The 26,294-nt window shown below is 40.3% G+C and overlaps 3 protein-coding genes across 6 annotated transcripts in view; 1 reads left to right on the top strand and 2 right to left on the bottom strand.

Annotated features, from left to right (window-relative positions):
* Window positions 1–6,784, top strand: part of LOC116735596 (thyroid hormone receptor alpha) — a 70,459-nt gene extending 63,675 nt beyond the window's left edge. For all 4 annotated transcript variants that reach the window (XM_032587579.1, XM_032587578.1, XM_032587581.1 and 1 more), the window contains one exon: window positions 65–6,784. In XM_032587579.1, the coding sequence (XP_032443470.1) occupies window positions 65–315 (251 nt within the window). In that variant the 3' untranslated portion in view covers window positions 316–6,784. The remainder of the gene's footprint in view (window positions 1–64) is intronic.
* An 8,107-nt stretch (window positions 6,785–14,891) lies between these two features.
* LOC116735597 (dual specificity protein phosphatase 3-like) lies at window positions 14,892–21,595 on the bottom strand. The gene is made up of 3 exons (XM_032587582.1): window positions 21,225–21,595; window positions 17,671–17,903; window positions 14,892–17,520 (listed from the first exon to the last, which is right to left on the bottom strand). Exons 1-3 carry the CDS (start codon window positions 21,446–21,448, stop codon window positions 17,312–17,314), a joined length of 666 nt encoding a protein of 221 aa, XP_032443473.1. The 5' UTR covers window positions 21,449–21,595; the 3' UTR covers window positions 14,892–17,311.
* Window positions 21,596–22,766: 1,171 nt separating this feature from the next.
* On the bottom strand, window positions 22,767–25,339 carry prl (prolactin). Its single transcript, XM_032587583.1, has 5 exons — window positions 25,209–25,339; window positions 24,212–24,324; window positions 23,941–24,048; window positions 23,654–23,836; window positions 22,767–23,572 (listed from the first exon to the last, which is right to left on the bottom strand). The coding sequence occupies exons 1-5, from the start codon at window positions 25,249–25,251 to the stop codon at window positions 23,381–23,383; spliced, it is 639 nt and encodes a 212-aa protein (XP_032443474.1). The 5' UTR covers window positions 25,252–25,339; the 3' UTR covers window positions 22,767–23,380.
* Between the last annotated feature and the right edge of the window lie 955 nt (window positions 25,340–26,294).

Below are 26,294 nucleotides of genomic sequence, written 5' to 3'. Positions count from 1 at the left end.
GCTACTTGAACTGGCTGCAGTAAACATGTCGTATTACTGGTTCTTCTTTCTGCATTGGTTTCAGATCGGTCGGGTCTGATGAGCATGGAGAAGATCGAGCGGTGCCAGGAGGCCTTCCTGCTGGCGTTCGAGCACTACATCAACTACCGAAAGCACAACATTCCCCACTTCTGGCCAAAGCTCTTGATGAAGGTCACGGACCTGCGGATGATCGGCGCCTGCCACGCCAGTCGCTTCCTCCACATGAAGGTCGAGTGTCCAAACGAACTCTTCCCCCCACTCTTCCTGGAAGTCTTCGAGGACCAGGAAGTGTGACATCGCGCCCTGCCGCTTCGGGTTTGGCAGTAAAGGAAGTATCGGCCATGGATGAACATTATAGGAAAGACTGGATTTTGTTTTCATTTGTGAGAACGTGCCCTGTACATTTTTCTGTTTATTTGCCCATTTCTGTCAAACACAAGACTTGACTTTCTGCCACCAGCAAAATCTCATCAGCATCATGAAACAGAACCCCAGGTGTTCTACAGCTGGTAGTTTTTCAACACTATGCCATAAACCTGCATCTATATGCAAATCCAAATTGCATCTATGAGGAGGGCTGGACTGGTGCCACACCTAATACAAACTGAGGGGCTTTGCTAGCGGCACACCTTAGTGAAATCTCAAGCACACGTCTTCGAGGGTTTTTTCTTGTCCTGGACCTGACAACTGGCACTTCTGACAATCCCAGCAACCATCTCGCTGAACTCCCACCTCCCCAATATCTCCAAGAGCAAAAGCTTCCACTTTCAATCCACTGTGGCCCTGAGAGTGTTCGTCAACCTACCTCCGTCACACAAACCTTCACACTGAGAAACACACTCACAGAATGTATGTGCACAAAAAAAACCACCCCAACACTGTTACCTCATTTCTTGTCAAATGTATTTCTTTATTTATATTTGGTGGGGAGGGAGGGGCCAGATGTAGTTCAGTTAGAGGATATGGAGCCATGCACCCCACAGTTACCCATATGCTACTGGCAACTGCTGAGAGAACAACTTTGTGTAAAACACTAATCTACAAAGCATTATTTGTACTACAAGTCTTATAGCCGAGGACACTACAGCAATCACCGTGCGTCACTAGATGTGATGAACATCACAGTGCATTCTGTAAGCACTAAACTGTGAGTATGTATGGAGTCAGTCTTGGCAAATAAAGCTTTTTGAATAGCGAACAGCTGCAAAGTGCAGAAACTCAACATCGCTGTTCACAACTCCTTCCTCTGTTCTCTGATCGGCCCTGTTGTAATTCACCCTGAGAAATCAAAGCCAATGGGAGAAATCTCTGAGTGGAGATGAGAATTGAGCGGAAATGAGTAGGAAGCCAACAGCCAGTCTGGTGCTTCTTCGGTCTTTTGGGCTTTACTTGCAAAGGTTCTCGGATCATAGTTACATATTTTTAGGGGTACGAACAAATTTGTCTATATCTGTATATTCCAATTGGCAAAATTTAGGATTTCCAAGCAAATAATCTGAATAAATATTGGGCCTATTTGTCTTAGACGTTTGAGATCTAGCTCCTTTATTCTCATCGATGAAATATTTAAACAATCACAATAACCCATGGAGAGCTTTGTCTTTTTTTCTACACATTTCTATGTGGTAATTACAGCTTATGTGTGACTTTTGTTAGTAATTTTGATAACTTTCTCACTTTGGCTGTTTTTAGTTAATTTTTAAGATTTTATCGAATTTTATTGACACAAATCTCGTTCCATTATTTATTATCACAGTCAGGCTGTCTGTCGTGTTCCAGTAAAGAAATATGTAAAATTAATTAATTAATATGCAATTTTTTCCCCCAACTTCAAAACATAGCACAGTGCTTTGAACACATTATTATAACCATCATTATTATTATTATTATATGTTTTTAGAAGAAGCCAAGAATTGATCAATTTATACATAGCTTCATAAAGAACTACTAAAGCTTCACTAGTTGGTTGTGAAGTAGCTATGGTTACAATGATTGTCTGCTGATTTCCAACGTGACTGATTAGCAGATGTTAGCTGTTTTGCTAATATTTCCTGCAGTGTGGTCTTCAGGTCATTACTTACAGCTCTGACTAGATTTCTCGAGCTCTGTTTCCAAAAGAACGTTTGTAACAAATATACTTCAGCTGTAAATTTAAATGCCTTTTAAGTTCCGGAGCACTGAATTATTTCACCGAGCAGCTGAAACCCAGTTTTTCAGTTTGGCAAGACTACAGGGCGACTATCCATGAGTAGCTGAACTCTGCAAATACTGAAGACCCCCTCTAAAAATGCAAAATACTCCCTATTTTAACAGTTCAAACACAAAACTTGCCTTAATATGTATTATTACACGCTGTAAAAACCATCTTAGCCCTGCTGCAGAAGCTAGCTCTGCCGTTAGCTTTGCAAATATTGATACAAAACAACCAGCAATGATTTATACTGATCAGTAAAATGCCCTGAAAGGTCAAATTGATAAAATATTTTTTGATTATAAGAAATAAAGAAACTATAGAAGATTTGACCACATCTATCTATGAGTTATCTTCAGTATTGATGAAAATACTTAATTATAATAAAACATAAGCTCGTACATGAAGGCTTAAGGTACATTCCTATGACATTGCTTATTTATAGTTAATAAACAGAAGTAGGGGAGGCAGTGGGAACGGAATAGGGATGAATTGGTGAATTGGCTCCAAGCTGACTGTGCAGTTGCATAATTTTTTTAATAAATGAAGGAAAAAAATAACTGCTTAAAAAAAATTAATCTGGATTTGTGCACCATTCAATTCAAAGAGACTTTATTGATCCCAAAGGGAAATGAAATGTTATTTTAACTTATATTCATTCAAATTCTTCAAAGAGTTATTGTAGATTGTGATGGCTGCTGGCAGGAAGGTTCTCCTGTAGCAGTCTGTATTACAGCAAATTTGAAGAAGCCTCTGACTAAAGACACTGTTTATCGAAGACACTCTCGTGGCCTAAATTAAAACTCTACCAGCCCCAGATTTAAATCTTGCAAATGACCCAAGCATGTAGCACTCAGCTTTTTTTCCTTTTCTTTGGCAGGCAGAAATGAGATACTAGACCTTTAATCATCTTTGGAAAACTTCTAGATCAAATCATAGAGGATTGGGTCGCTGTTCCCCATCAACTCATTGTCCTTCTGAACTTCAGCCTTTACACTGACAGTTATTTTGTCCTCGTAGTGTAATGTCTAAGTCAGTGTGTTTACAGAAAGCACTTTTTTATTCAAAACATCTAAAAGCTCTTCAGCCATTTCCAGCCTACACAGGGTGTCTGCATATACACACCCAACTCAGACCTCCTGATTCATTACCTCACAGACTCACATTCACTTGTCAGATGCTTTTACTTTTTCTCATTGGTTTCTCTTTTTATTTTTTTTATCCCTTTCTGATAAGTTGTGGGAAGCAGCCTTCAGTCTCAGTGTGTTCTCATCTTGAACCCCCCTGACCCGTTTCCTCCCGGTGGAGGGACCTGTTGCACCCCTTCATCCCCCCAACCAACCCCTCCACCTGTAACTGCCTGAAACCAACAGACTCTACCTCACCTCTCATCTCCATGGAGCCGCCTCCAGGAACCCAACACGAGCACAACCGCCAATCTAACACACCAACGCAGTGACAAGCTGTACATCCCCCACTGTGAACGGATACGTCAGCAGCGTCTGTCATTTTCACCTGGTTTTGTTTTTCTAACTGCCCACATGGGACCAAGAGTTGCTCTGAGTTCAGGTTTTTCTTTCAGAACCTGAGCTTGACGGCGGCCCGGCAGGTGAATTAGTGACGGTAAATGAATGAACTTCGAAGAGACCGTGACAGTGCTCCGGCGGGTGGAGCCGTTTCGGCCCCGGTCGGGTCAGGACTCTGGCGGGTGACTCAGCAGTTTTGGAAAGCACATGATGGACTAAATAAATTCCTCCCTGGAGAAACGAACACCCAGACCTCAGAGACCTGCAGGGAGAGAAACTCTGTCAACCACGACTCCAGCTGCCATCCACTACTAAAAAAAAAAGAAAAGACGAATCAGGTTCCTTTTTTGCACTAAAACCACGCTGTCTGTATCCTGAACCGGTCTGGACACTTTTCCTCTCCGTCTCGTCCTCCTGCTGTTTTCATCTTTCACTCCATCTGTTGATTCTGGAAGGTGAGGCTCGGAGCGCGGCCGTCAGGGATCGCTGCTCACTGGCTGAGTTTCCATGGTTGATATTCTGCTGATGTCAGGGGGGAAAACACAATTTCGCAATTGATGTGTTTCCATGAAAAAAGGAATGACATAAAATCACATGTGAATTAAAACGCGACGAGTCATTAAAAATCATGTCAGGATGGATGTAAACAGCTACATGGGATTCATAGCGCTCATCATCTATCCGCCGAGACGTCGACGTTTTATTCCGACGTTGGAGCGACAAGCCCCGCCTATGCGGCCCACTACCCCGCATAGGTAGTGGAGCAGCTACCTATGCTGCGGTTTGGGGAAAAGAAACCATCATCCTCCTTCCACTTCCTGTCTTCTTCTTCGTCGTTTTCGCCAGTAGTAAGGTTGTTGATCACGTGACTTGTGTGATGCTGAGAATAAATGTTTCATTTGAAGTTTTGCAGAATACACAAAGTTAGATACGGCCGAAAAATCATCTTACCTTGTCGCAAAAACCTTTTGTCAAAAAAACGTTGTTTTTTTGTTTGTTTGTTTTTTTCAAATCTGTGGTGGTCACATTAAGCTAATTGCTTTCCGTCATTTCAATTTGCGCAGTTTTACGGTTAATGAAACGCAGCTGGTGTTACTAAACTATGTTGTGGATTATTTAACATGCACACGCAAACACACACACACACACACAGAAAACGATAAGGATGATGGAGTTGTACGGACCCACACCGCCTTGGTATCGCTGTGAGTGAACACCGTCACACACACACAAAGACAGCTGCCCTGTCGCTCATTCCGATATGTTCATGTGCCTCACATGGGTGTATCGTTATACTTCGTAGTGCTTGCAGAAATATTCATACATCTAACTCTTTCACAATTTTGTTGCATTACAACCACAAACATTAATGTATTTCACTGGGATTTCATGTGACCAGCACCAAGTTTCACATGATGGAGGTGAAAGTCTTAAATCTTTTGAAAAATAGGGAAAAGTTGCACCTATTTGAAAATTTAGGGAAATACCAATATTCAGTATTTATATTGCTGTCATAGCTGATATTTACCTATATTATATGTTTCACTTCTCCTTCAACACCTTAAAAAAACACAGCTGACTTCACCACCAAACTACCCACAATCCTTTGCTGCATCACTGCCACATGACCAGACTAACATTACACCAGCAACGTCAACCCCTCCCGCTCCAAAGATAAATGGCAACAAGATAGAAATTAATATTGGTTGTTAATATCGGCCCAGCTGTGTTTATCTGTCCAATACATGATTTTAAAGAATCACCGGTATCTACCGATACCGGTTTTAGTGCTGATGTATCGTGCATGCCAACTCAAAAGTTTACTTTGACATCCCTAAGTAATGTCCAGAACACCAGAAGTGTGTAATAAAAAAAAACAGTTTGCTCAGAAACATGGCGGTGGTAGCATCATACTGTGGGAATGCAGACAAAGAAGCCTTTTCAAGAGAAACTATATGGAAAATGATTAACTATGCACTATTACCTGCCAGTCTGTTGCTAAACAAACACATCCCCACAGCATGATGCTGCCACCACTGTTATTTACCATGGAACCATTCCATTTGTGTTGGTCTGGACAATAAACTCCCAGTAAAGTACATTAGAAGTTTTTGGTTGCAATATGACAACATGGGACAAAGTAAAAAAATAAAAAAGTATGAATGCTTTTGCTGTGGACTTTATGTAGTATACATATAAATATCTGTAAATATTTAAAGTATATATACATATATATTTCTATGCACTCAGGCCCATTCAGATCATTTCACCAGGTGACAGAGTCTGGATGAAAATCAGCAGCGTTTCTCTCCGGCTGACATGACGCTGCTTGTTTGACTCGTGGCGATTACCAAGTAACCTTCTCAGTCCTCCGACCTTTGAGCTCGCCTGCAGGTTGAGCCAGCTCTCTCTCCTCTCTTTTTTTTTCTGTTCTTTTTGCTGAGGTCGAGGGTCAGCGTTCCCCGTCGGTGACGTAGATGCGAGCTGGCGGCTCCAAACGGTCGGCGGAGGAAAACCACGGCGGCACTCGTTTATCTGCTCCAGGATCTCTGGAGTCGTTCCGGCGGCTGCAGCTTTAGAAGCCAGCTCCGTTTTTAATTTGACAGAAAAGTGATCATTCACTCCAACCCAAGGACGACTTTGCAACCTTTAAATCGAAGCCGCAGAATAAGTCGGGTGTTTGGTTGTTTTTTGTTTCGTTTTTTCACTTTGTAAAGGGAGAATCGTGATTTCTCTCCCTTTGTGTTTACAGTCGTCCAAACTGTGAATCGGATGCTAATCTCTGCCACTGTACCAAACCGTAACAGCTGAGTCTCCTCCTGACTTACCCAGGAGAAACGGCTCTAGCTGCGTCTGTCCTGCACCGTCCTCTTGACCTCCTGACCTCTGTCTCTCTGTTCCTGCCTGTTCTGCACCCAGAATCCCACCCCGCTCCTCGGAGCTCTCACCGGTGGAGGAAGATGTGTCAATCCCTGCAGGAGTGTGTCTCCATGTGGAATGTAAAATACTGCAATATTGTGATTAAAGACACATTGTGAAATCTTCAGGTTCTTGTCGTTTTACTGGTTTCAACCAATTGAACTTTTTTTTTTAACTTGTCCTTTCCGACAGTGTGGCACTCTGAATTGTTTTCTGAGTGTGGAGGTGAGAGCCAACAGATTTACTCTCACTAGTGGAGCTTTCCAGCTCTCGCTATGAGGACAAATGTAGGAAACTTTATTAGAAATTGATTTGGGTTCATTTCAGATGTAAAGGAAAGAGGAAAATAGGAGAAAGGTGAGAACAAGTTTTTCTTATTAGACACTTGGTTATTTTATGTCTCCTGTGACTCCTCGGAGGTACAACGTTGAGACGTGTCAGTATTTAAAGAAATCTTGCCTCTAGACCAGTGGTTCTTAATCTGGGTTCGATCGAACCCCAGGGGTTCGATGAGTCGGTCTCAGGGGTTCGGCGGAGCCTCTGCTGCGGAGGTAAAGACACACTTGTGTAAAGTCGTGATGACACGCCCCGCTTGGCCATCACTTGCTGCAGAGGATCATGTTACATTTCTCGGCCAATCAGTGATGCGGGGAATTTAGTGTGCGCATTATCAGCGGCTGTCGTAGTTGTACGTCGCGTGGTTTCTTTCTTAATATTTTAATCCATACTAAATATGTCGATCAAAAAAAAGAAGAAAATGAACAGACTTTGCTCTGAAGATGCAGGTGCCAAGGTGAAGCCACGCCTCTCTGAACTGGTCTCCCAAAGACAACAGCAGAAGTCACACTGGTTTGCAGGTATGTCATTTGTGCAATACTTTATTCTGGCCCCAAAAAAGTATTTTGTGGATTCAAAATGACAAAAAACAAACTAAATTTAAAAAATGAAGTTATTAAAAAAAATTTAATTCTTTGAAAAAATCCAAATTTATTTTTAATTAGTAAAATAGTAAAAAAATATTTTTGGGGGCTGAAATTCTTCTATGGGGCCAAAATATTTTTGGGGGCCAGAATAAAGTAATACTGTAACTTGCTGTGAGTTCATGGTTTTGTTCTTTGAGCAAAGGTGACGTTCATGCATTGCTCATTTTGTGCACCAGCAAAAAAACATACATATGTCTTGAATTTGGAAAAAAAAGTATTTTATTTATCACTAAAGAAGGGTTCGGTGAATGCGCATATGAAACAGATGGGTTCGGTACCTCAAAAAAGGTTAAGAACCACTGGACTAGATCTACAGAAAGAGAGAAAAAACAAAAACAAACTGCAGCATGCCAAATAATAATAATTATAAAATCACTGAACTGTACACAGTACAAGTTAATACAAGATGTGTTTAGTACAAAAAATCCTTTAAAGTTGCTGTTGGGAGTCGCTATATACAAAGGACGGTTAAACTAGAGGGCGTTGGTGATGTCACACTGTGTGCCCTCCAAGAGAACAGCGGTGAACACACAAGTTGTTGTTAGATAAACTCTATGTAAAATCTTTCATCAGGACGACGTTAAACATGCAGGCCAGAGAACGATGGAATGGGTTTAGACTCCAGTGCGTTCATTTTTGACTTTTGGAAATTTTCTGAGTTTGAAAAGTTCAAAAAAATGTTCAACTTTTGAGACTCAGAAATATTTCATGTTTTTTCTAGAAACGTTCTGAGAGTGATGTCAAACTGTCTGGGTTTTTTCTAACAAATTTGTGACTTTTCAAACTCAGAAACTTCCACGTTTTTTTTTAAAGATGTCTCAGATTCATCTAAAAAAAAAAAAAAAGAATTTTTTCAATCAAATTTTCTACTTTCCAAACTTGGAAACCTCCCTGTTTGTTTTCTAGACAATTTCTGAGTTTCTTGGTAGAAATTTACTCCTTTTCTTCTACAACAGCTCTAATGTACCGTCGTACAGCTCTCTGTCCTGCTGAACGGCGTACATCCTTTTTCATTTCCTATAGAATTATTTTATCTCTATAAGATATGATACTTCTTTGTTTAATTATTTTAACAAAGTAGTATCTTATAAAATGACAAAATGTGAAATCTTTTGCGTGCTTCTCTGTTCTTTGAGGCAGCGGTGGTGATAAAAGCGGGCCTGTGTCGTCTCGGCCTGCAGCGACTCTCCACTAACTTTATTTGGTAACACACAGGCTCTGATTAGTGAATCAGAGGAGCATCATGTGAGACTCAGCTCCAGCAGCTGGCCTCATCAAATCCTGTTAGCAAGCAGCCACAGTTTTCCTCTTCTAGCTGTTGATCTAAAAGCTGAGCCGATTTGGCCTGGAGCCACTCAGATAACGGTTCAGAGGAAACAGGATCCGTTGTTCTCTTGTTTTCTGTGACAAATCGCTGTCGGCACAATCAGAGAAAAGCATTCCGATAGTTTAAAACTTTTTTTTTTTTTTTTTATTGAGACATTTCTTACATCAAAGTATTTGACATTTGTCTGTCCACTTTGTGCATGTGAAGGGGAATTCTGACTGGTTTCATAGCCGGGAAGGCAGCAGTTATTTAGCACTTTAGACCTCAACCAGATGTGACCGATCAATCTGATTACTGATTTTATGTGATAAACCGGAATCAAAAACCAAAGGCACAACGGAATATCAGGGAAAAGAAAAAAGAAAAAGAGTAGTAAATTCCATCCAAAGAACTTTTGAGATTAGGCTCAAAGATTTTCTAGAAAAAGAAGGGCATTTCTGAGTTTGAAAAGTCAAAAATGTTTGACTTTTGGACATTTTCAGAGTTTGAGAATGGGAGAAATTCAGATTTTTCAAACTCAGAAATTTCCAACTTTTGTTCTAGAAAATTGTTGAGATTAATCTCAAAATTTCTGAATTATTTTCTAGCAACTTTTCAAACTCAGAAATTACCTTGTTTTTCTTTAAAATGTCAGTTTTCTGGCAGAAATGTGCTCTTTTTTTCTTTTTTTTGAAAACGCCATCATAGAAAACAAGTCCCTGTTGTTCAGATTTCCCACTTTCCAAATATGCTGGACGTTTAGTTAGTCTTTCACGTGGCCGAATAAAATACCATCATTTATGGTTGCAGCATGAGCAAAGGTTCAAAAGTTTGTAGATACATGTGAGGCAGCGGGTTGAGATCCAATACCAGAAAACAACATGGCCGACATTCTATATGAGAACAAAGAGCTAGAGGTCAGGATTAACCGCTAAGCCAAGTGTTGTGTTTGAACAAGGTAACATGGCGCTGTGGGATTAAAGCTGCTCTGGCAGATATTAAATGACCTCCAGTATTAAGAGTCATTTTAATATGTTTCAAACTGAATACTTGTGAGGCTTCAGAGATCTGAACCTCCACCACACTCTTTTCATCACACAGGAAACTTGTTTGTTGTGTTTTTCCCTCAACCAATCAATCAATCAAAAATTTGTTTGCTAATGACAGGTTATTTAGCCAGTCATTAGCAAAAATGAAAGGAGAGAGAAAAAAAATTGAGGTTCATATTTCAAAGTCAGTGGTTTTTGGACGTCGTCGTTTCAAAATAAATATTGAACAAGCAACTTAAATACAGTATGTAGCTCCAAACTGGATATTTAGCTTGCTAACTATTAGCAAACTAAATGTTTTAAATGTTTGGCTGGCTAGCTAAATATTTAACTTACAACTATAATTAGTTTGTCAGCTAAATGTTTAGCCTCAAATGCTAACTAGCTAGCCAGCTCGCTAACTAAAGCTAGCAAGCTGGCTTTAGTTAGTGAACTAACCTTTTGTTAGCAGACTAAATATTTATATTCCCTCTTCTACAATGAGAGGGACTGGCTGTTTGAACATTATCAACCCACAGAGACCAGCACTGCTATCACACAATCAGTAATCAATGTTGGCAACGTTTATATGATCAATACGTATGACAACACTTCCTGTTTCAATTCTGATCCAGATAATGGAACGGATGAGATGAGATGTTGTTGGTCTAAAACCTCCTAATGGAGCTAAGAATCTTCAGGGTTTGGTTTTATTCTGCTTTCTGATGTGATTTGAAAGTAAAACATGTTAACAGATGTTTATTAGTCATAAATCCGCATCCATACGTTCACTTGCTTACTTTGAAGTCTGCGAGGATCATTTAAAGTTGAGTTTAGATTCCCCCTTCTTTATTCTGACACCCCCAAATTAAATCGGCTTCAATGTTCAACTCTGAACATTTCACAGAGCTCTGTTCAGTCACATCGTCTAAAAATGGAAATAAGACAGCCACATAGTATCACTACAAACATCTATTTATCAAGGTTCAGTAATAGTGTTATTAAACTAAAATATTTTAAAGTATAGGGACAAAAAAGCCCACAAAACAACGGATTTTGTCCTGATTAACTTGTTTACAGTAACGACATTGCAGACGGCAAATTATAGCCATTTATAAATATATTTACAAGCTGCCTGTCATGTAAACTAAAACCATGAAGTAATACAGCAGCTTAAGGAAAACCAGGTGTCACAGCTGATGAGACCTCAACCCTCCATTGCTTGATCCTTTCATCAACCAGAGACGAGATGCCAAGTTACCCCATCTCCTCTGCAAACCCCCGACCTGAAGGGAGCAGTCCGCCAGACAAGCACAGCATTGATCAGAGTTTCCAGGACAGCTGCTGGCTGGAGACTTCACAAATCTGACAAGAAGAAAGTGATAGTGGAAAGACAGACAGACGTCCTGCTTGTAGTTTGTCACACACCATGTAGAGGGAACACAGCAGACGATGAGGACAAATAGGGCAAAATTCAACGTTTAATTAGGAAAACCAACGTTGCACATCACCTTGAACACACCGCCCCCAAAGCCATGTGGTGGCAGCATCATTCGGTAGGAAGGCTTTTATTAACAAGGGAGTGTGAAGACAGCCAGAGATGAAGGATGGAGGTTAAGCTCTTAAAAACCAGCACCTTGTTCTACACTTTGCTTCATCCAGAAGATTTGGACCGTCTGCTGAGGAGAAACGATGCTGGAGACGTGGAGTCTGTTGAAATGTTATAGTTACCCAACTATTAAGGTTTGCCGTGATGTACGTAATGTGCCAGTCTGACGCTACCGGAAATTCCCTGCACTGTTTACAACCATCCTTCAGACTACATTTCTAAACCAGCTCAGAAGACCGACGTCGTTGTTCAGAACTTCTCCTTCTGTTCGCTGATTGACCCGGTAGAATTTCTACTGGATAAATCAAGGTCACTGGGAGAAATCCCAGACTGAGCACTGGAAGGAGATGAGAATCGAGCAGAATTGTTTAGGAAGACAACAGTCAGGCTAGCTGTTAGCAGGAAACTGAAACTAAACAGAGAGCCAGAGCTACAGTGGAATGTGTTTGACCAAGGCATTGGCACATGTTAGAATGGTCCAGTTAAAGTCCAAAGACTCTGTGTCTAGAATGTCAGTTTCTAGATGTACATAACTCGTAGCAACGTGAAGCTAAAAGACTTCCAGCTTTAACTGCAGCCAACAGTTTTCCAATCAGAGAAACTCCAGTTTGTATTGTTAGAGGGACAAAATCCACAAACTTCTCCATTAAACCAAATATTATGTCATGCACTCTAAATCTGTTATAGCAATAATCAATGGCAGACATGAATAATCCTGCATCCAGTTGTCAGTCATCTAAGTCTTTATTAAAACCAAAAGTAACACAACATTACAGAAAGAGCACCAAGGCGCTTTAAGTGAAAGTTTCAACATGCTTGAAATATTAACCAAAATTTTTGGGGGGCAGTAATTTAAAATTTATAATCAAAAGCAGCCATGAGCCACCCAACTGATTACGTTTTCATGAGGCAGACGGCTAAATTATTCCCAAACCTTCGCCGTCATGGCAGCCAGGCGACGTCAAATTTGCTCTTACCTTGTTGTGGTGGAGATGATGCAACAGTGAGCAGCTTTGCTCTCCACCAATCCAAAAATCCCTCTCTGCCCAGACCGGCACAGATAGCCTGTGTGTGTGTGAGGGCGTGTGCGTGTGTGTGTGGAGGGCCAGTGAGAGAGGCTCACACCCCTGCACAGAGATGCAGTCTGACAGGCCAGGACATCCATTACAGATTTTTCCTGTAAAGGAAAAATGCTTCCAGGGAGTCATCAAAATGGGTTTGATAGAGCAGGTTTTAGTAGACATTGTTTCTGAGTTTCTTTATGTTGCAGATTATCATGAATGATCGACTCTTTCACATAACATACCGTTGTTTATACATTAGTGCTGCAATATGTAAATTCAACTAAAAATAGTTCCAACAAATATGTCAGAACATATCACCATCTCATGATTCAGCCTGTCAAGGTAGCACATTTTGCTGGACAATAAATTGTCCCAGAAGTTATTGTGATAAACGATAATATTGTCGTTTTGAGACCATTTTCAAATATGCTAATTAATAATGCAAGAACACATTTTCCAAGATCAATAAACTTTAATGAACATTTAACATCGGACATTTTAAATATCCAAAATAAATAAGCAAAACAGAAACAACAAATCAAATGGATTGTGAAGTCTCTGTAAACAGAAGGAGAGGCTAGTCGAAACCAAAACACCAGACTGAAGACTTTTGTCATCCAGATTTCCATATGATCTGTCTGATACCATACCGTTGTCTTATAGTGACAGTTTCAACAAATATGTGAACAAATATTATTTATGACAGTGACATAAAGTCATTTCGTCTTCTGGTCGTTTCCTGATTACTGGCCCACTGGCTGTGTGCGGCCCACTTTATGGGCTAATGTATTTCTACCAGTTTGAGAAGAATTTCCCGAAAATAGATCGGACACTAAACCCCGTGGCTGCCTCACCCCGCTGATCCATTCATGAAGACTGGTGTTACGTAAGAGCATTACCCTGCTACCCTGGCAGACGTGTCCTTGCTTCAACTCGGTCAGAGAAATAACAGTTGGGTGGGTAGAGATACAGGAGGCGACCCACGTCCAGGGTCCTGCAGATGCACACATGTGTTTAATAAGAGATATCATGGACCCTGTTAAAACTTTGAGTTTTGGTTTGTGCTCAGAGAAATTCTGTTACACAAGAAATATGCCCGAAATATGAGAGCATGTGGTTAGAGGGATAGAGAATATTTTATTGAATTACACACATCAACAGGCTTAATGCAGGGGAGATTGGATCGTTCTAATGAATGAGAGACCATGATAAAGTCGCAGCCATCGATAAGATCCGTTTAAAATACTAGTCTGCCCTCTAGTGGCGGACTCAAAATAGTAATACCTTAATCTTCAAGGTTTTATTAATGCTTCAGTCACAAGAGAGTAGTTCTAAGTTTATGATAAACTTATTTTGTGTATCATAAATTACTTTAAAGAAGCAGTATTATGTTTTTTCCAGGCACATAGAGCCATTTTATAGCACCGTCAAGTAACTTCTGTTCTAAAAATGCTTTATATCAAAAGTAAGTTGAAAGAAATACGAAATTTAATGCCTTGAAATTGGGCCTCTGTCTCTTTAAGAAGCTTCTGCTCATTCTGACACTCTGCCTTCAGCATGTCGGTGCTTCTCATTATGCTGTTCACAGCCGTTGTTTGGAGCGTTGGACTGAGAAGTAGCTCTTACTTTTCACTTTTTTCTGGGTCTCTTTGGAGAACCAAACAGTTTTTGAAACAGTTTCTCAAAAATAGAATTTGTCCATGCTGGTTTGTTAGCTTCTTGAGCTGATAACGATGAGTCAGCTACCACTTTGGAAGAACTATCATACCAAAATATTATCTAGAGACATGTATCTTTAAAAAAAAAAAGAAAGAAAGAAAAGATAGATAGATTTTGTCACCCTGAGATGGACCAAAATTTGAAATTTTGGCCTTTGACCTCTGGTCTATTTGACACAACATAAGCAAACCAAAGCAGTCCTGTATCGCCCTCTTCAGGACAACGTGGTTACCAACAGACAGTCATGTCCTGCTATTTTCAAAGCTGAGTAAAGTCGAACAGTCAAATTCTAACGTAGTAAATTTCAAACAAATTGACAATAGAAGACTAATAACTGTTTTGCCTCACTTTCAGGATAAATAGTGAGCAAGGAATTGTAAGTAAGTAAGTAAAGCGCTTTTCAGACATAAAATCACAAAGCGCCGTAAAATAAAAATCAACCTTAAAAACCATACAAAACTTATTTTTTGTAAAAAGAAAAAAGAAAAGAACAAAGAGAAGAAGCAATTAAAGAAAACGGCTGTATTATTTTTACATTTTTTATTTCATGTATGAAAAGAGAGCAACAACAATCTCAAGTGTCATTAGATAAAGTGCACTTCATCAAAGCTGAGTTAAAATCTAAGTCTTCTGATTTGACCAATTAGGCTACACCATCAGTAAAGTACATCATGATTCACAAGATATAGGCACAATAGAGCACACTGTGACAAATAATGCACACTGAGTAATGCACATTAACACACAGAGACACAGCTGTGTCCATTAAGGACTGTAAGCAACACTTGGGCTGACAAATGTCACAAAGCATGCAACTTAACAATATAAAATTGTATTTAAGATGCCAAAAATACAAACATGTCAACACTCTACTGTGCAAAAGGTGCTGACTAAAAAGTTAAAGACTTGCAGTTTGACTTTCTGACATTCTGGCAGCAGTAGAGTTACATTCAAAGCAGAGCTGCACTGCTGTATGTGAAAGAAACATTATCTATTAACAGTTTTTATGGGAATCCTTTTCTTATTGCAGGTGCTTAACTGACATTTTACTTAGTAATTGGCAAATTAGTCAACAGTTAACTATGTTAATATTGTTAGAAATACTGGATTTTAAAGCTACCTCTCTTATGTGTAAGCACAAAAAACAAAGCTGCCTTTAGGTTAGCTAGCTTAACACGGACTCTAAAACCTAATGTTTAAGCTAAGCTACAACAGTTTAATTAAGAACTAATCTCATACACAGTACTTTCATATTCACAGAAATCTTAGAGCTAGAGGAATAAATTGCTACACTTCTCATCTTTTCACACCAAACACAAAGCTGGTTTGAGGCTACTTAGGCTAATTACCCAAAAACAACAGTACTAATGCTAAGCTAAAAGTCATTTCTTTATTCGAATTATTTAGCTATTAATAACCCTAATTACACAATTAGTATAATTTTGATGTTTTGGAGAGTGATATTTACAACATTAAACACTTCACTGGTTTTAGGTTTGTCGGCTCATCGCAAACTACAAAATGCAGAGTTTATGCTAAGCTAAAAGGCGTTGTCTACTAGATTCTTTGTATAAAAATGGCTTAAACTCATTTTTTAAAAATTCTTTTGCGTGTCTTTTGTGTACCAGTATTAATTTTTTCATTTACTATTCTAATAATTTGATTAATTTGTATTGTATAAAAATCACTTGTGTTCTAAAGCAAAGAATTTAAGGATTTTTTGTTTCATGGCCAGACCAACATCAGAATGCTGCAATTTACTAATTTTTCTTTCCCCATACATGCTTCCTTGTGCATGACAATTTTATACTAATTCAACATTGTATTTTTGTCCATGAATACAGTTGAGCTTAAAATGGCTATTCTCATAGTTACCAGGCCAATTTCAACGGTCGTCTAATTCTACATCTCAAAACAATGTTTTCCATTCTCTTCATCAATATAAATTCTGTTTTGCTTTCTGTGCAAAAGTGATAAATTCTTTGTAAAGCACAGAAACCACAAGAAATAATTCAGAAATACGTCTGAGGCAGATTTCTAAACGGGAATGCCACACTGTTCAAAGAGTTCAGAAGAGACATTAGATAAAAATACTGTAATAAAATCCTGTAGTTTTCCACATTAAAAATCACAGTGGGAGGGGCTGTGACTGAGACAGTAGGCAGTGTTAGCAGGACAGGGGCCAATATGAGGGGCCCAGGGACAGACGGGTGGAGGACAAATTAGACTGGATGTGACAGTAACACTATCTAAAGTCTCACTACTTCTTATAATATTATATGCCTATAAACTAAACTGATAATCATCAAGAAAACACAACAAACCATACAGAACATAATAAATAACTACTGAACTGTAATAAATCTGATATTCAGAAAATATGTAACAATAATTAATCTGTTCTATGCTAAACAAGTTATAAGCCATGTTTATGAAAAAGGGTCATTCCATGCAAACTCACCTAACTTTGAGTTATTGACAGAACACATTTTTGAAGACATATATTATTTTTAGTTTTTGTCATCATTAGAACTCTTCGTAAATGAATAAGTGAATTTTCCAATTTGGTTGAAGTAAAGTAGAAAGCCTGGAAGAATATTTTTAAATTCACACAACGCCGATAAAAAAATCTGAGATTTTTTTTTTTTTACCTGATCTGAATGGGTCAGATCAGGGAGTATATGACCCGGAGGTATGTTCATTTCAGTATAACTAAGACACAACACAGGGCAGCGTGGGCGTGTACGTGTGTGTGTGTGTGTGTGTGTTAATCTACAGTAGATACAACACTTCCTGTTATCACCCTTGGTCAAAACGTTCACTTTGTTCTGAGCTTGTTCTCAGCGGCCTGTGGGCCGTTCAAGCTTCAAACAAGCGGAAAGCAAACAAAGTACAGCTGAGCTTACTTCATTTTCCTACGACACGTTTCTGTTGACTCGCGTCTCTCATTTGTTCCACAGTTTCCCCTCGGCGGCCAACCTTTGGTTTAGCCGACAGAGCTGCCGCAGGAAGCCGTCGTTGGGTCCGATCTCTCGTTTCTGCCGCACCGTGGCCAGAGCGGTGTGGACGTCCATTTTTTGGTGAAGCATGAGGTAAGCGACGACCAAAGTGGGCGAGCGGCTGTAGCCTTCCCTGCAATGCACGTACACTTTACCTGGAGGAGACGGGAAAACGCGAGCGATTTCAGTTTGACGGAAAGCAATCTACACCTCAGAGTGAAAACAAAAACGTTTGTCAAAAAGTTTCAGATTTGTCGTATTTCTAGTGAAGTGATGCGTGTCAGTCTGTCTTTGCTACATTGTACCTTTTCCACTTTTGTATGCCAGGGCCTTCTTGATAAAGTCCGCCGCCTCTTCGAAGTAGACGCTGATGTCGAAGTGGTCGGTGTCGTTGGCCGGGATGCCGTGGTAGGTGATTCCTGAGCCCACGTAGAACTCCGCATTGGTGTTGACGTGCATGTAGGAGTTTCCTTCTGCTGCGTTCAGGATGTGAGTGACTCCCAGGCGCTTGAGGCGCATCACGTTAGTCGCCACAAATCTAAATAAGAAGGCAAATCTGTGAGGAGCATTCTTAAGATTATGAATTTTACTGATTTGAATTTGAGGGATGCACCGATGGCAGTTTTCTGGCCGAGCGCCGATTATCGATCTTTACAAGGTCTGAACCTGCCGGTTTAGATTTCGGCCGATGCTGATTTTTTGGTGTGTCTGAAATGTTGCTAAACATAACAAGAAAGTTGCTGAGTTGGTCACAGTGGGGTGTCTGTTGTTAACCGCAAACATGCAGACGCGACTCGGTGGACGGGGCCAACAGTCAAACCTGTAACAGCAGAGCCACAGAGGACAGTGGCTGATTTTTAGACAATAAGATCGCTGAATAAGATCGGCTGACCACCGATCTCCCAAAATTAAGGAACTCGGTGCACCCCTGTTTGAAATCAATAGGTTTAGTCCCACATGTGGACGTGGTTCTGGTCTGATTTTTGGTTTTGGACAGGATCGTTCAGACTGCCGCTAAAAAGTCGGATGTGGGTCACAGTTGGGGAAAAAAAAAAAATCAGGTGTAGTTTGCATTTGCCTGCTGTGTGATTGTAGCCATGGATTTAAATGTTCCTGCTCAAGCCGTTTCCATGGAAACCTTTGTACTTGATGCCCCGGCTCCCTGCCTTAGAGCTGCAGGACTTATTTTGGTGCCGATCAATATTTGGCTTTCACCAAACATGTTGTCTGTCAGAACGTAGCTGAACTCCAGCAGAAGCACATATGAAGATGAGATTGAGACTTTTCTCTGTGTTGTTTACCCCTGAATAAAAATTGAACATATGACCTGAACATCCAACATAACATATATGAACAGATCTCAGTCTCCTTCAAGCCGGCGTGTTGTTGGCCTTTCGGAGGACCGGGACTCGTTCTTCCCTCCTCCGCCTTCTCCCTGCATCCCTTTTGTGCTGGAACAAAGACGCGCTCCATTTAACTGTGAACCTCTGCTGCTGCCGCGTCGCTTCACACCTCCATCCTCTCAAACCCAAAGAGCTAAAAATAGTCAGCGGAGACTGAAGGCAACACAGCAGAGATCAAAACATCCGCCAGGCAGCCAGGCGTGGGCGCGTCTTCTGTTCACCCTGATCCACCGTCCTAAATTTAGTGGTTCCCTGGCAACCGTGACCGCTCTTCTTCTGTGTTCTTTAAATCCTTTGAAACGTAGGTGGAGTTATAAAAAGAAGATGACACCTTAGAGTTTGTCTTTAATGCTTTAATTTTTGCCATGAAAAGCTGAGAAGTGTATTTTCTTCTAGAATATTCCATCTCAAGCTCCACTTTGTGTATATTTACGGTTTTTAAGGAGATGGAAAAATTCTTCAAGTCTTTTTTTTTCTCTTAAAAAAACTGTTGAGTGTGAATATGTCTTATAAGAAGAAATTTGTTCCTGCATTCACTCTGCTGAATATAATTAAGCGATACGTGCTTTTCAAAATGTTCTACAAAAAAAAAAAAAATCAGAATTTGTTCGGCTTACCAGAGTCAGTACTTTCTAGAACCTTTCTAGGTTTTATTTTGTGGTATATACGTATCTTTACCGGCTTTGCATTATGTTTAACTTCTATGATAAATTCCTCCCTCTCTGGGTTGGGCTGGCCTACTTGCCATCACCCTAATCTTCAGCTCCCTCTCTAGATTTTCTACAGTGTGCTTGTCAAACTCATTTTCATTTTGGGCTCATGAAGTTCACTAAATCCTGTAAAGACTCGGTTGTAGCATAAAATGAATTGATAAAACTATCAATTAACAAACTTGTAAAATATTAATGAACAGCTGTGTCTGCATTCGACTTGGTTAAAATTTATAATCAAGTAATTGCAGGATCTGTAATCACAATTCAATCAAATTCTATATATTGCCAAAATAAGCAACATTTTCCATTATAAATCCCTTTTTGCCGCTAGATTATTGAATAAATAGATATTCTTTTGTCTATTTATTCAATACAACAAATATATGCATCATTTTAATCTGTTATTTAGGTTCTTCAAACATCAGATTGGTGCTAGTACTATTATAGCCGTTCAGTTTTCCAGTGTTTCAGGAAATCTTAATTCGTGGAACTTCTTCAGGAATGAGGACTGTGGGTGTCTGTGCTGCTGCAGCGTGTTTAGCATGGAGATGCTAGTTTAGATGCTAGTTGAATAGCTTCACTAATAGGCTAACTCCTTTTCGCACAAATTGAACACAACTGCAGTCTTCTCCAGCGTCCAATCAGATTGTTTTATTGTTTGTTTTTTTGTAAAGCAGAAATTAACCCCCGACGGGCCGACAGAGGCAGCTTTGTCGTCCGTCGCTGTTGTTAGCGGATGTAGCTTGTGCGTCAGATTTACAGGCGCACCAGAAACATCAGAACACAGTGGTTCCGATCGGAACCTTTGTAGGCGAAAATAAAATTCGATTGATTGTTTTAACATTTTTAAAGCATTAAAAAAAATTGTAATCAATGAATGTCTCATCCCTGCTTAAAACGTGCCGTGTGCCCCTCCAAAAAAAAAAAAATGTGTATAGTTAAAGTCAGAAGAAACATCCACCCATTGAATATACCTGCTTATCATATACCCTCCACATAAAAATCCCATAAAATCCCAATAAAATATCATTTCCTTCCTGCTGCAGGATTCAGGAAGTAGTCAGTGAAATATGGAGCATGGCTCCGGGGATGATTTCCTCCTACAGAGGACAGGTGAAGCACAGCAGCTATTTTCAGCTGCTCTCATAGATCCTGATCTAATCTGAGCTCCTGTAGGTTTGAAGACGAAGTTTCTTCATTTCATCATTTCTTCGCTGCACGAATTTAGTTTTGTTCCACAAACAAGAGAAGCGACAAACAGACGGAACTCACTTTAATAAATTCATTTTCTAGAAAGATGTAGAGGTTCCATGTTAAATCCTGAGATAATACAACTAATCATTATTATTATTATTATTATTATTATTATTATTATTATTATTATTATTATTATTATATTTTACCAGTAATATAATTGTAACAAATCATTTGTCCTACATATGTTTTCCAACATAATTTTTAATCAAAATATCTTTAACAATTACTTGCTGAAACTGACTGACAGTAATTACAAAGCAATAAGAGGAATAAACCGTGGAGGAATTTCACCTTGTTACATTTATTCAGTTAAATTTAATAAGACTCTTGAATAATGACAGGAAATCTGTGGAAGTGGTTCAACGAGCGTGACCTGAATATGAATACTGCAGGTTGCTCTATTTATGACCCACTTAAAGATGAATTTTTATGGCGCAGAAATGGGATAAAAATGATGGCTCCGGTGTGTCTGGAGCAGGGACTCACGCGTTGCCGATGTAGACCCGCGGGTAAACCTCGTGGAAGTGTTTGGTGGGCCAGCTGTAGAAGCCGCTGTCGTCCGTCAGCAGGTCGTTGAGCTGCTGCAGGGAAACCTCGAAGCTGGACATGTCGAAGCGGTCGGGGAGCGGCGGCTTTCCGCTCCGCTTCTGTTTGCGCCTCATGTCCGACGAGGAGGAGGAGGAGTGCCGCAGGACCTCCAGCAGGCGCATTTGGTGGGCGGTGAGGCGGCAGACAGGTGTCGGCTTACAGGGCTTGCGGCGGCGGTCAGCTGTGTTTCCACAACAGGCTGAGCTGTGAATACCGAGCTGCAGCGCAGCGACGGGAAGCGTGGAGACACAGGGGCGGAGCAAGTTCTGTCACGGCCCCTACCTGTCTGTTGCGGGACCCCCTTAAAACAGGGGGGGGGGGGGGGGGGGGGCTACAAGTAGGCTATTGAAAAGTTATTTTATTACAGTTAATTCACCAAATAAAACACATTATGTAGACCAGTGGCACACAGACAGATGTTTTCAAACTTTTATTTTTGTGATCTATGATGAATTTCCAGCTATCAAATACAAAATATTTAGGATTAGAATATTATATTAATCTTAGAAAAATACATTTTTAAGAGAGAAAGCTGGTTTAATACCTGCTTTGAGGTTGTTATTTTCAAAATGTGCCGTATGATATTGATGATGTTTAAAGTCTCCAAAACTGTCTGTATTGTTGGGATTGCTGGTTTTACTATTTTCTCCACAGTTTGTTCAACGACAGCATCTATAAATATCACTTAATTTGAAAATAGGATTAAATGCAGCTACAATGTGCAGTTTAGTGATATAAATCAGTGGTCACCAACCTTTTTAGTACCGCGGACCGGTCGAGACTTCGCCTGTTTGCTGCGGACCGTAAGGGGGGTGCGCGTCCAGACGGCTGACACCGATGCTGTTGCTGCTGTTTCTAACTCATTCTGCTGCTTGTGGGGGACCACTGATATAAATTGCATGTATATGTGACTGGTGTCATAAAGAATCATATTTGAAATAGGTACGTTTTTCAAGAGCAGTATTTGTGTTTGTGGGGCTATAATTGACACATAGTTCATGTTTTTGAAATGCCTTTGTTACAAATTTACAACAGCAGCTCAACCTTGAAGTGGTAGGCCACAAAAACTGACAGAACGTGGCTAACAACTGCCGAGGCATCTAGGGGAGAAATGTTGAGTTAACAGCTAGGCACTTCTCTTGCACATTGGCAAAATTTAGCCATTACTTTGCAAAACTCTGACCACTAGATGGCAGCAAAGTGCTTCTAGTAGAATCCTTGCAATTGTAAATATCACCAAATTCAGCTCCTGAGTTTGGCCATCTGTGAACATTTACTTACCAAAAAGCATCATCAGAACCATGTAGCTATTTTCCAGATATATTTCTACCAACAAGAAAAAGAAAAATCCTTCATGTTACCATGGAGACAGTTTCTGATACAAGTAATACATTCTAGGAATGAGGCCTTTCTGATATTTGACTGAAATAAAGACAAATATTCACTGTGCAAGAAATAATATTTATTGGTAAACAGACTTAAAGGAAACAATTCAGTGACAGGCACTGCATTGAAGGTGGGAATAAATCTAAAGTGCAAATGCTGCACAGTATAACTGGAGAAGAAGAAGAAGAAACCCTGTGCTTCAGCACTCAGCTGTTGGGGAGTCTGACTTTGAGGGCGGAACTGTTTCAGAGAAAGACGAGACAAGGAGGAGGCAAGATATGGATGATACAGACGTTACTGAGTTAGGTTAGGAAATGATGGCCAATTTGTAATGCCAGACCAGCTGGAAAGAAAAAAAAGGCAGCAATGACTACAGCTGATATGATGCCATTAACAGGAGAAATCTGTCCCTATAAAAAAAACATTAAAAATGTCCTTTTTGACCAAATTCCTATGGTTTACCCCGAAAAATAATTAGGGCATTGAGTGTTTTGAGTAACTGCTAAAAGTTCAACATTCTGTCTTCTATATAACTCCTCCATATCTCCATCCTCTGAAAACGTACACTACTTACTACTCAACAATTAGGATGTCGTTGAAGGTATCAAGTGCTAGCTCTAAGTTAGTAGATAGTAAGAAGCAGAACTCCACCCAGAGTCTCACTGGCCTTAGCACAACTCGGGCTGCAACTTCGCTGCACGACAGCGAAGGACTTTCAAGAAGCTGTCGATCTTGTGCGAGTCGCGGCGAAGGCAGGACAGCAGGAAGTTGAACTTGTTTAGTATGGTGACCCGGTCCTGGCCCAGGTCAGTCCCACCGGTGTAAGGCAGGAAGGAGATGGTTTGAGCGGCCGGACCCATCTGGAACAGAGGGAGGCCGTTGAGGTACAAGTGGGGAGCATTTTATCAAAAGCCACACTAGGTGTAAGAAGTCTTGCCCACCTTGCCGGACAGTATGTCCAGACCATCTGCCAGGCTTTTAGAATGCTCCTGTAGCTCCTGGATCTTGCTTGATATGCTGCTTTTGGCTGGGTGAGGCAAGGTGATGGCGTTGGTAGACAGGACCGCCAAAGGATCCACCCAGCCTCGGAGCAGGGAGCGGGCCAGAGACATCAGATCTGACTCCTGGAGAATAAGCCAGCACGTGAAAGAGCAATGAGGAGGTCATTCAAAGACAAGTCTCTCAGTAGAGAAAAGCTCACGAAAGAGCAAAACTCAGACCAACTTACAGAAACTTGCAGAGCTTGCTCTTTGTCATTGGGCGTCTGTAGAATTGAGGTGTGGCAGTCAGCAGGACGAAGCATTTGCATCCTACCGTAAGGAGGGAAGTGAGAGTCCTAGGAGAAGAAAAGGGTGATCATCACAATGTCCAGAAGACAACATCTCTGAACATTATCAAGAACCAGTGGACCTCTAGGGGTTCACTCAAGCACAAGGACATCTAGTGAAAGCCATAGAAGTGATCTGACTGGGTTTAATCAGGCAGCAGTGAGGTCTTACCATCTCCTGGGTGAGCAGCGTGCTCAGAGAGTGCATTTTGTCGGAGCGCTGTGAGGCTCGGTCGAGCAGGTCATTGACGGGCACGGCTCTGCACATGGCCACCAGGTACACGGCTGGAGCAGGACGCAAGAAACAAGACCGCTTTTAGACTCTGAGTTCTGTATCTTTGGTGTCTAAATATGGTTTGTTTCTGGTAAATCTTATTACTTATCACTAAGTATATGTTAGCTACTGGTATCAAGGTGTTCCAGCATTTAAAGAAGTAGCAGTTTGACAGTCACAAAATGTTCCAGTCATGTTTCAGGCATCTCATTTAGAGGAAGTGCTCTCCCTTCCCCATGTGTTGCTGTGCACTGCCAGTCAGTCGGCTGAAGAAAGGCTGCTACACTTTTCCCTGAGTTTTCTCCCAGCACAGAAAACTTTGACTTTTACTTGCACAAAAACACAGACCGTGATGATGTAGAAGCTAAAGCTGTGTCACTAAAGGCTGATAACTCAATTAGTTTAAAATGTAACAACAAAAACGTGCAATAAGCACTTAAAAATTCTTAGTTTTAGTGGTTTTTCATACTAGAATTATGACAACTTTTAAAAGTTTGTGTATCAGAATCAATTTACAGTGAATCACTTTTGTTCTTCTTTAATTTTAACTAAAAACCACGAAACCGTTGTATTTTTGCTCAGAGCTATGATTGTGTGAAATTCTTGTTCCAGCCAAACTCTGTGCTTGGTTTTGGCTTTATTATGGTTTATCTTTTTATTGAAGAAGCCTTACCTAAATGTCGGTCAGATTTATATTTTAAAATCCCAAAATATAAAATTTTAAGAGACATTCCTCATCATCAGACTTCCATAGGCGGGTTTCAACTCTGACCACGTTTCTTGTTCTTGCAGCTTAGGAAGTTACATTCATAGACTCTTTGTTTTGTATAATATTGCATGAATCTTTTTGTGTGTGTGTGTGTGTTAAAACACAGAAAATAAAAAACCATCTCACCTGTGATGAAGAGTTTTCCTCCGCTGATTCTTCTCTGAGCCATCGTTCTCGTCTGTCCTGCAGGTTATCAGTCTGTTCCTTCTTCTTCTTCTTGGCCCAGTTGCCGTTTTTTTTTCTCTTTTGCTGCATTTTGCTCCCATTTTATAGTTGCTGGGGTCTGACACTTTGTTTATGGAGCAGTGGGATGAGTCTGCACTAATTGTCTCGAACTTGCTTCGACCAGTTTATAATGAGAAACATGGTGTAGGGGCTTTGAATGGATGCAGCAGGATGAGGTGAGGTGCTGGTACAAACGCCTTGCGTTTATACTAGCGTGTGTGTGTGTGTGTGTGTGTGTGTGCGTGTGTGTACGCATGGCGTTGAAGTGGAAAAAGTTCCTCCCTCATGTTGATTGAAGTGATGAATAAAAACAACAGCTCTCACACTAAGTTTTAGGAGGTTTTCCTCATTTTGTTAGGAATGTCACTGATGGCCACCTGGTCATGAACAGCGGCCCACCTCAGCAGGATTCATCTGCTCTGTCAGAGGTAAAATATGGATATGAATAAAAATTAGGATAAAAATCAATATGACTCTTTAAGTGCCTGTAGAAGTCAATATCTACCTATATTTTTGAGCTACGGTTTAAAGATTTTAGCTCAGTAAAATGTCAATGTCAGTGTCAATGTCAAATGTATTTATATAGCACTTTAAAAGCAGGTATAAAACTGCACCAAAGTGCTGTACAAGAACGACAGTAACACAAATGAATAAAAACAGAGCATCAAAACACTACTTCAAATAAATGCCAAAGAATAAAAATGAGTTTTAAGAAGTGATTTAAAATGATCCAGGCTGTGGGCAGATCTAATTTGGAAAGGTAGATTGTTCCATAAAGTAGGACCAAAAAGAGTTTTTCAGATTTTAAACCTGACCTGAGAAAAAGTTTTCTTCTTCATGATATTACAGAACTTCATCTCAGGGAGGCAAACCGCAGCGGCCCGCTGGTGAGACGCATCCTCCCTCCCCAACTCACACCTGAGCTTTTTATTAGGCATCTTAAATGCTACATTTTGTTTTGTTTTACATCTCAGGAAATAATGCAAC

The sequence above is a fragment of the Xiphophorus hellerii genome, chromosome 16 (assembly GCF_003331165.1).
Source record: "Xiphophorus hellerii strain 12219 chromosome 16, Xiphophorus_hellerii-4.1, whole genome shotgun sequence".
Classification (NCBI taxonomy): domain Eukaryota; kingdom Metazoa; phylum Chordata; class Actinopteri; order Cyprinodontiformes; family Poeciliidae; genus Xiphophorus; species Xiphophorus hellerii.
Note: the sequence above shows the minus strand (reverse complement) of the source record. Positions and strands in the feature narration are given on the sequence as shown.

Bases quoted from the DNA above. Each gene is read 5' to 3' on its own strand.
- LOC116735597 (XM_032587582.1), bottom strand. From the start codon at position 21,448: ATGCGCCTGCTGGAGGTCCTGCGGCACTCCTCCTCCTCCTCGTCGGAC. The intron at 17,904-21,224 runs GTGAGTCCCTGC...CTTCTTATTTAG, and splicing joins CGGGTCTACATCGGCAACGC to ATTTGTGGCGACTAACGTGA. The intron at 17,521-17,670 runs GTACAATGTAGC...CGTCTCCTCCAG, and splicing joins GGCATACAAAAGTGGAAAAG to GTAAAGTGTACGTGCATTGC.
- prl (XM_032587583.1), bottom strand. From the start codon at position 25,251: ATGGCTCAGAGAAGAATCAGCGGAGGAAAACTCTTCATCACAG. The intron at 23,837-23,940 runs GTAAGTTGGTCT...CTTATTCTCCAG, and splicing joins AGCAAGCTCTGCAAGTTTCT to GAGTCAGATCTGATGTCTCT. The intron at 23,573-23,653 runs GTGGGCAAGACT...CCTCTGTTCCAG, and splicing joins TGGACATACTGTCCGGCAAG to ATGGGTCCGGCCGCTCAAAC.